The following is a 10,882-nucleotide window of genomic DNA, read 5'->3' as shown; positions in this document are numbered from 1 at the left end:
TTTCTTCCTGAATATACTAAGTTTATGTATGCCTTCATTACACTACCGATACCTATACGCTTCGATGCCTTTGTGTTTGCGATTTACTTGAAATAGATTTTATTTCTCATCACTTCAGAGATATTCAGAACAGAAAACAGCAAGAAAAAAACAAAAACAAACACTTAAAAAAGATTCGCAAATCATTATGTATCCATCCATCCACCTACAAATTGCACAACCACCACTTTAGAAAATCATATATGCCTGAACATTAATACACGTATATATATACACACGCATAGGAACAGATTAAACACATGAATATCCATAGAAAGCTGATGGCCTGTGAAGATTTATTGAAATAAATAATTTTGTTTTTTGTTTTTGGCTTTTTGTTTTCACACACACACACATTTACACTTAAGCGGATACACATAATTTGGAAATTGATATATATATATATATATATATATATATACATATGCATACATATTTATATATAAACGAAGTTTAATCACCAGTCATCATTTCCATGAACTCTAAAATAGATGAAAAATCATGAAAATATTTCTATTAGGATTTACTTTGCTTTTTTTCTTCTTTCATTTTTCTCACCCACCATCAAAGTCCACTGTTCCGGAGCCATCAGTATCGATTTCAGCGATAATGCCATCCAAGTCACTTGATGACAATTTGTCATCCAAAGCGGCTAATATTTCTTTCAAGGTAGACGTAGTAATGTAACCATTGCCCTCACGATCGTAAAGACGAAATGCTTCTTTCAATTCTTTTTGTATGGCTTCCGCATCTTCTTCTTCCAGGAAATGGGCAGCGATATTACAGAAGCCATCAAAATTCACTTTGCCTGTATTCTCAGGATCATTCTCATCTATTAACTGCTGTAACTCGTTCTCCTCAAACATTTGACCCATGCTATTCAAAATAGTCTTTAAGCGTAGCGTCTCAATAAATCCAGTTTTTTGCGTATCAAACATTTGGAATGCTTTACGCATTATAGCCATTTTCTCCTCATCTTCCTACATGAATGATGAAAACATTTCGAAATTCCTTTAGGCATTCTTCATTTCCCCATAACTTTTTAACGTTCACTCACCATTATTTTATTTAATATTAAAAAATTTCACTTCCCCTACGAAAGAAAAACACTAACACCACCAGCAGCTACGCTTGCCTGAGATTCTTTATAATTTTCCAAGCACTTCCACAATCGTTGAGTTTCATAAATGAACTAAAACATAAAATTGCTAAAATTTATTATTTATATTGTTTTGTGTTCGTGGTTTTTATTTACTTTTTCAAAGAAATTTGAATATATGTATATACATAATGCACGAATATATAAATATATATATATATATATATGTAGGTATTTGATGTAGGTATACTGAACTGAAACTAAATAATTATAATAAATTTTACTCAAAAACGTTAGCCGAATATCTCGGCTACATTCTTAATCATCCTCCTTCAAAAGCATCCATCAACATGATTTTTTCTCAACTTTAGCGCTCTCGTAATGTCCACACGTATTTCATGCTATGTTATATATGTATGTATAATCATACATTTTTCTTTTTACTATCTTCGATTTTTCTTTTTACTTATGCACCTCTACTTAATATGCCACAGATTAATTACACATTAACCTTAAAGTAATCTGTTTATATAAAATTTGAATTGATTGTTAAATCATAAGCTTTCCTCCACTCACTCCTTTTAATAAGACCATTCTTATGCTGACGGCGGGGCGAAAAATGATTTCTTCTTCATTCTACATTTCACACTTCTGTTAATTTGTTTATTTCATTATTAGCGAGTATGTAGATGTAGTTGCCGCCATTGCCTGCCGGCCCTCACCACTTGATTAACGTTTACAAACATTATTCCCTTTCTTCATCCTACACAACCTTCCCTGATCACCAAACCCAATAATTAGCTGGGCATAGGAAAAACAATATACTTATGAAGCCCATCAGTTTGTCGGGTAAATTCTGTGAATCGTGTCAGTCGGGAAAAAGAATGTAGGAAGCTGAAATTTGATGCATATATTCTGTCGTCAATTAAGGATATGAAATTTAAACATGGGTTGCTCTCTGGTTGCTATTATGGACGTATTAGCCAACCGATCGGGACCATTCTCTCACGGAACTTGTAGACGATTCTTCTGAAAATTTAGTTAGCATTTTTTTAGAGATATATACGCGGGAGTGAACGTAAATGTTTTCCGAGACTTCTTTAGCTTTTTCTGCATTGTGGGTCTGTATGCGAACGGATCACGCCGACTTTCTAACCATTGTTCTTAATCGTTCAAGAAAGGTTTGCCCCAATTTAAGTTTGCCGTCTTCATTTTTGCGGTTGTAACGGTTCACAAAATTTACCCATTAAAATGAGGAATTCTCGTAGAAACACGTATACAACATCTAGAGACAACAAAATGGATGTGTTCGAAAAAAAAAGAGTAGACCTATTACAGGGAATATAAAAAATTTAAAGATATCTACTCCTTTATGAATAATTTTTAAGCTTAAAATCAAAAAATTTCAAATTGACACTGATTGGGGCCGTAAAGCTGGAATGAATGCTAGTGAAACGAACTGACTACCCTGACGTCAATGTACAAGTATACAAACTGCTTTTAAAGAGCAGGGCCATTGTAAATTTTTTTGGAAATTCAATTTTTTTCATTTGAGTCTTTAAATAGTCAAGAATGGCATAAAAAGATAGTTGTGGGTGTGGCTAAATTTTAAAAGTCCGAAAAATCTAAATTTTTGAACATAATTGCTTGGGATTTGACAGTTTTTATCTAAACATTCCACGCCTTAACCCCTACAATTTTCATTTTTTTAATGCCAGTTTTTTCAGTCATCTCAAAATAACATACTATAGCGAAGTCCATAGGATTTTTATGATAAATGAAACTAAACAATTGCTATTCTTTGCTCTTCCTTCCTTAATCATTATTATTTTACCACCTTTTCTGCAATCCCAAAAAAATCGGCAACACTTGTGGTACAAGAGCATGTTAGGTTTGTGCGGAAGCATGCAAATCCCAGAAGAAGTTGACATAGAGCCACCTCTTTTTTAACGATCGATTCAGAGCCGTTTAAGCTTCTTCATTGGCCTATCAGTCCGCCTTGTTTTCTACAAATGGTGATTTTTGAGATATTTTGATGACATTTGGTACACTGACGTGTTTTGCGCAAGGACGAAAACTATAAAAAGTGGGCCGGATCCAACCACTTTTTCGATCACTTTGCATATAATGCATTATTTTGAAAAGTTGTTGCATGAATAACTGTAGAGTAATGTAAGGTATTGTTTTTAGGTTGTTGTAGTTGGCTTCCACCTTAAGTAAATCCTCGATTTGCTCCCTCAAAAAAAAACATGGGATCCGAAGTACATCCCAAGTCTTACAGGAAGTTTAATTTTTTGCGCGATCTTCATGCGAGACATTATTTCAAGCTTAAGTGTTCGGCTTTACCAATCAAGATTTATTATCTATGATGAGGCCCCAATCATTGCTTATAAAAAGACGTTTCGACCGATAAAGCAGTCATCTTAAGTTTTAATTCAGAGCATATTTTGTGTAAGCGAATTTACGCATTCTATAAAAGCTACGCTCCACAATTAACTAAGCATTAAGGTTACGTTCATATAGTTCGATGTTTTCAAGCCAAGCATGAAATTTTCTCAGAAAGACTCAATGCAGTATTTAAACTCCTTTTTTACATCTTACGCTGCTTGTGAACCGGTTATTTTAAATTTATGCGGATGAGTACAATGTTCACAATGCCTTGAGATAGTCCCTGTTATATTTTATTATATGAATCCATTGATCTAATTTCTGAATCGATTTAAATTTGTATGTCTGTTAATTTAGTTTATCCAATATAAAATACATTAAAAATTGAAGTTATATATTATTATATATATAATAAAATATTTCGAAACAAATTTCGTAGACTGACTTCTTGTGGGACGCGGGGATAACCTATTGAAAATTATCTGGGTTGGAACAAAAAATCGTTATATGGACAAAATGTGTGATTTTTAATACTTCTTCACATACATAAATGAAGATGGTAAATATCGATGGGATGAGACCCTACAAGTACTTTACAAAGAATAAGCCTATATGGGAATTAGAACTAATTTTTTGCGTTTTACGATGAAAGTTGGCCCGAAAGAGCGATTTCACGTACAAGTTGTCTAAGCTAAATTTCGCGCATAAAGACTGACCGATGTGAACAGAAATAGTTTTGGAACTATATAAGGGAAAAGGGTACTAGCCTGCCTTGCCCAACTGTAACAATTTAGCTAGTCAGACGTTATGTTTTAGATTAGCAAGAATTTTTCGTCTGTTTTTTCCTCCGCCTTCCCCAATGATACGTAGTTAGTACATACGAACAGAATTAAAAAACAGGGAGAACATCGAAAGTTTCGTTTTACCAAAGTAACTAACCTATGATGTCTACACCTATATGCCGACTGGCCATTTACACCTAGATGGCAAATGTTAACAAATTGCATCTGAAAAGACACCTTAAATACCATGCGCGGCATACATGGACTTCATAAGATTCTGAGTTGATCGAGCAATCTCTTGTGCGGGTAAATTGAAAAATCGTCTAAACATGTATACTTGAGTAAAGTAATATTGAAAAAGTCTTCGTTTTTTCTCAGATTTTGACTTAAAAAACGTTCTTTAAGTTGTCAAAATATGTCTCAAAACATTCCCCCTTTAAAGTTAATTAAACCACTTAGTTAAGGGGTTGTCCATAATAGGTTATTAAAATAAAAAGCAATGGGTTAAGACAATCTTTGTTTCGTGAACATTTTTGCACATAGGAGGCTTTAAATTTATCTTGCGATTAAATACAATGTACATGTATCTTAATATACAACTATATATATATATTTATATGCATCCACGCATATGTACACAATAATTAATTATCATTTATTGGAAACTTTTCTAATTTCTTTTTTTTTGGTGGAAAATGTTTCACAACAACAAGCTAAATAAAAATTTTGCTAGAGGAAAGTATATATAATTTCCTTTTGGCAGTGATCCCAAAGACGTGTGACATTAGATTAGATTAACACTATTATACTTTAAATTATTAAAGACTGAATTCAAATCTTGGAAGTGTGGAAGTAAAACAACCGAATTTTATTGATTGATTTTAAAGTTAGATACAAAGTGCAGTATATATCTTTAAATAAATTCATTCATACACACGACATGACTAATTGTAATCACCGACATTTCAACGTATTACACTGACTTTCCACTAAGCTTGGGCATACAATGAATGGTATTTCTTTTATATTTATACCCTACACACCTAGGCTATATTAGGTTTGTGCGGATGTATGCAAAACACAGAATGACTTCAGGTATGCCTACCTTTTATTGTGCATTATCGATTCAGAAAAACTGCTTGAATCGATTTATGCAAGTCTGTCCATCTGTCCAGGTGATGTCTGTCCTTGTATTTTTGCGTTCAACATACAATTTTAGAGATACCTTAACTAAACCGAGTACATTGACGTCTCTTGACACAGGCATGAACCTTAATACATATGGATTAGATCGGCTCATCTTTACGCGACCATTCCTAATATTAAGCCTCTTTTTGAAAAATCGACAAAAATCTAAAATTCTTCAAATCTCTCGTCAAATTATTAATAATTTGAGATAGAAACTAACTGTACCATATTGGACAACTTAGTCCTATTTTTCGAGCTGCATTCGGTATAACATTTCTTATAAGAAGTACTTTTTATATGGCAGCTGTTCAAATTTGACTACAAAATGTAACAAACGATAATAAGATCCTTGAGGAGAGGATTAGTTTTACTAAACTCTGATCACGTCTGTTTACGCTTTCAGATCCCTTACTTATTAGGATCTTGGGGTGCGGTATCTAACTATCGACCTTGCCTGGCTGTTTTTATATGTAGAATATTGCGGACAGTAAGCAGAATTTTTGCATAAATATATATTAAATCCATTTAAGAGCTCCGTTCTCCCTATCAATACGCCTACATATAGATATGAGGATGAACAACCAAAATTCATTGCTTGGCGAATATTTAGCGTCTCATTGTTTTTGTCACATAATTCTATGCTTATACATATGTATTATTGGGTGGGTAAAAAAGACATTAGAATCTTTTGAGTTTCCTGCTAGACGTTGTATGTATTTGCAGAAACAAAACCGAAATTTTCTTTCACACAAATATAATAGAAGTAGATTGGCAAGAAAATGAAATTTTCTTACGTAGGAGTGATAAATAGTTTGGCTTTAGTTTTTATTAATTCAACACTATCTTGTACACATTAACAAGTTCAAATTTTTACGCACAATATGGACAAAACAGTTACAGTTAAATAGTCGGCTTGTGAAAGATGAAAGAATTTGTAACAAGTACCACTGCATAACCTCAAAAGAAAAAGTAGGATCATAACATCAACGAATTATAAATTTTGCTAATCATTAGCGGGACATTGGATCGTGGGGCTTGACATTTTGCAATGCACAGAATAGAGCTTCAGAGACCCCATAAAGTACACATATTCTTGATCAGCATCAAATTCTCAACCAATTTAAGTATGTCCGTCTGCCGTTACGTCTGTGATAAACATTCTCCTAGCCGCAAAAATGAAGTTGTCGACTTAAAATTTGGCAGAAACATGGGAAGTTTTTGCGTGCAGGTCGGTACTGAAAACGGACCAAATTACCTCTTTTCAATTTTATAGTGTATCACACATTTATTTGTAAGATCGAAGAAGTGCATAAATTCTTGGCCAGTTTGAAATTTGGAGTACACCTAAGCATATTCGTCCGAATATCTGTTCATCTGTACGTCTGCCCAAATGGCTAGTGTCTGTGATAGATATTCTCCCATTCGAAAAGTTACAGCTATTGCCTACAAATCCGCAAAAGAATTTGAAAATGAGCCAATTTGGTACACTTGGTTAGTAACAGAGTCGGGATGTATAAAAAAGTTCATATACTATTTCCGTTTAATAGGTAAACGGATCCATTTATTAATGCTGTCCCTAAAGTAAATTTTCGCGACAAAAATTGATTTTCTTTTTATCTCATTTTCGATGCAAAGAGACAAACATTAAACAAACTTCGAAAATCCTATTTGAACAGACCAAGATAAGCATTGTAGTAAGTAATTGGTGTATGAAGGAGAAGCAGCACCATAAGCTTCTAAAAGGGTTTGATGGCCTTCGGTGGCAGATTTCTACAAAACAAACCACAAAAGTAATCAAGGTCGTAAATGAAATGCTGAGCGTTCCATGCTTAGCGTCTTATATACATTGGATAATTCAATTGAAAAACTATTATTTTATGTAGAGAATGGTCAAAATCATCGAATTCAACCATTGTGTACATTGATACTTCGCATTACTTTATCATTTTGACCAATAAATGTCCCTGATCAAAATACATGCAATCACTCAACACAATACTCCACATATACTCAAGCTAGGACGCATGTTGTCTCAAAATTCTTTATTAGAAAAAAACTGACATCAAGCAACTCTTAACTGTGCACATTAATGGAGCGAATTAATGTTATGTTTATAGTATTTTGTGCAACCGGCAAACAAAAAGTTTATGGAACACATTTCTACATCTCAATTTAACAGTACATCATAATACATGAATATACATATAAACCTTTTAACGACAATGCTTTTATTGGTTATGAAACTATGCTACAAAGAAAATTCATTTAGTTTCTCAGCCTTCCAAGTTGATTTTCTTTCCATACAATTATACTCCTACTTGCAGTTAAAAGAGAAAATGGGTCAACAACTTTTGGTCAACATTAATGGATGCATGCATTATTTTTCTATATTATAAATATGCTTACGCTGTAAACAAACGCAGTGAGAAGTGGGTGTGCATATTAGCGTAATGACATATTTCTTATATTCATAAATAAGATTTTATGTATTGAGTGAGGCGAATGTATCTGGTAAATGTTTCTTCTATTGTTGGATGAATGTTTCCATGAACTAACGAAGGATGGCAGGGTAATGGTTTTGCTGCGATATCTTCAAGCCAGCAGTAAGAGCCAACCATTCTAATTAAACTCCTATTACAATTTTCCATCGGGAAGCTTTAAGCAGCATTTTTATGACGTAGAATAAACTGCCCACACACTAGCTGGCAATTTTTACTATCGGAAAGTGTTCATCCAAAGCTACAAAAACTAATAGCGACAGACATCAAATATCTCTGTCTTAGCCGTGTACAATTTCTCTCTCGTTTTTATTACACTTTCATTTGCATTTAAATTTTACTTTCAATCAGTTTATTTAAATAATTAACGATTAGCCTGCTTTTGAAAAACAATAACAATAATATTTGGTTCGTATTTTCACGTTTTGGCATTAAGTTCATCTTCGATGTGCCGCTTGCGTTCATTACATACTTACTTTTACTTTACTTACTTACAGATTGGTTGTACTAATAATGTAGTCCTTCCTTTTGTGACAGCTCATAGAGGCAAAACGTCTACACCGCTCGACTTCACTGGGGACTTGCACAGGCATGAAATTAATAGAGTACATGTCCGTCTGTACGGATTTCATTTATTCGCCTGATATTTCCAAACATCTCTTAATCTAGATAGAAAGCTCCAATTTTTAACTTTGAATCAATTCTCCGGACCAGGCTTTGAAAAGAGAGAAAATGGAAAAAACTTACGGTACCACGTCAACATTAGGCAAAAATTTGCAAAAATCCCGAAAATATTTTATCCTTGACACATTTTTATCTTTATCGGAGGGAAATATTTCGAATTGAGCTAACGATGTTTACTCGCGCGTCCGCCCATCATCTGACACTGAAAGTCCTTCGTCAGTAAAAACTGATATATAAAACAGAAACTTGTCATATATGATTTTGGTCCACAGATCAAGTCTAAGAATGAATATGATCCACACGCGAATTGTTGATTCAAAACAATCTTTGTATCCATTTAAAACTAAAACAAGAAACACCGTACACAACTTGGCCTGATTTAATCACTCATTAATATTCGGGATAATGGAGCAAAAATTATGTCATGAGAAACCTTACATGGAACCGAATCTAAAGGATGGGGTGAATTGATTTGTATTTTGCAATAATTTCCTTTTCGCAGACATTATTATACTCAAATAATTTTTCATCAAAAAATACTACAGATTAGATCTCCTTATCATATAAAAGCTTATTTTTCATTAGATCCCTTATATAAAGAAAATAGATGTACGTAATCCAAATTTACTACATTTTTTTTTTTCATATGCCCAATGAGTCAGGGAGCGTTTCCTATTTGCGCAGCGCTTTGACGACCAAATGCGACATTTTGTCATATAAACACTTCATGAAAGCCCTTACCCGACGTGGAGTCAAAAAAAGTTGTTGTCCACGTGATCCAAATATTACACAGCTAATTTTTATGTGAAACTACTATTATGGAACAACAGACAAATTTTCACAGTGAAATATTGAAGCTCAGGTAATATAGTATAAAGGCTTACTTTAAGTGGGTCTCTAAGAACTGAAGCAACAATTTGCTACCCGCAGATTAAGTCCAAAATTTCATAAACAGACATCAGATGAACAGTTGGCGGGTTTATTATGAATTAATAAAAATCTCATACTTAAGATTAACTGTTAACCTTTACTAAATTTACTAAAATCAAAAGTGTTTTTTTATTTGATTTAAGCATCGATCTAAGTCGCCAAAGGAAAGATCTGTATATATGTTGTTAACGAAATTTTTAGTCGAATTGTTGTCCCAGGATAGAGTGGAAACTAAGGCAACCTCGACAAAAACCCCCGATTTCTTTACATTCTCGTCAAAAGTTATTATCCTTTGAAGATATTTCGGAAAACCCGCTACCCAAGGGTAGCAAGTCCACAATTAACGATAAAATTTTAATTCCAATTGTTTTTCAAGTATATCCTAATGTGCATCGATGGAAATAATTTTTAAATCGGTCGCAATCGTTTTTGAAGTGAACGTGAAGGTGATGCTAACGCACATTTAGGTCACATGTAATCGAAAACCTCTTTACGAGGTCGAAAGTTATAGATGCAAAAATAAAAGAAATTTCAAAATTTTCCCGAGGCTCTTTGAGTTTCTTTTATGCTAGGAGCATGGATATAAACCAAGTTTTATCCTTACATTTCTAATCAATGAAGGAATATGTTCTTTTTTCTTGCGATCATTCGAGAAAATGAGAGGAATCAAATGATCCCTTTTGATAGAAATGGGTGTACATTATCGGTACCCCAGCAACTAGAGTAGCTCTGAAAGGGGATAATTGTAGGTGTTGGAAGATCTTTTCATACGAGTTCACGTTACAAGACTTGTAGCCACTTTTTTTAAAGATCGAAAATTGAACAGAATCAAAATGACGTACTCAGTAGTTCCAGGGTTAATTAAAAAAAGTTGTTGCCGCTTATTTGCATTAAATTGCTTAGGGTCCAGCTCGACTTGTTCGCACTATTTGCTCTCAATACTTTTCCACGTATAGTATTTTATAAAATTTTCAAATTTTTTATTTATGTAGCAATAAATTACTTTATTAATTACTTCTTCATACGCAAAAATATTACTGCATCTGATCATTAAATAACAAGAATACACTAACAAAGAAATGAAATCCGAAAACTTCCGATAACCATCTGCTGCATTGAACAGGCATAGTTTTATGTTTACTTGCCTTACAGTTTTATATATTAAATAATAGCACTTGACCGATTATAGCATTTGCAATTACAATTTATGGTAATTTAAAAATAAATATAAATATTTTTAAAAATAACAGAGAGAAGTGTCGCAAAAATATTTT

The 10,882-nt window shown here is 33.2% G+C and overlaps 1 protein-coding gene across 1 annotated transcript; it reads right to left on the bottom strand.

The window, feature by feature from the left end:
• Positions 1 to 306: 306 nt before the first annotated feature.
• Positions 307 to 1,232, bottom strand: LOC119633551 (troponin C). The gene is made up of 3 exons (XM_038027159.1): positions 1,097 to 1,232; positions 602 to 1,019; positions 307 to 521 (listed from the first exon to the last, which is right to left on the bottom strand). The coding sequence occupies exons 1-3, from the start codon at positions 1,097 to 1,099 to the stop codon at positions 493 to 495; spliced, it is 450 nt and encodes a 149-aa protein (XP_037883087.1). The 5' UTR covers positions 1,100 to 1,232; the 3' UTR covers positions 307 to 492.
• Between the last annotated feature and the right edge of the window lie 9,650 nt (positions 1,233 to 10,882).

This window comes from Glossina fuscipes, unplaced genomic scaffold (assembly GCF_014805625.2).
Source record: "Glossina fuscipes isolate IAEA_lab_2018 unplaced genomic scaffold, Yale_Gfus_2 2, whole genome shotgun sequence".
In the NCBI taxonomy this organism is placed as follows: Eukaryota; Metazoa; Arthropoda; class Insecta; order Diptera; family Glossinidae; genus Glossina; species Glossina fuscipes.
The sequence above is the reverse complement of the archived record's forward strand: the minus strand, read 5'-3'. Positions and strand labels throughout refer to the sequence as shown.

Bases quoted from the DNA above. Each gene is read 5' to 3' on its own strand.
- LOC119633551 (XM_038027159.1), bottom strand. The intron at 522-601 runs GTGGGTGAGAAA...CATCTATTTTAG, and splicing joins CGGAACAGTGGACTTTGATG to AGTTCATGGAAATGATGACT.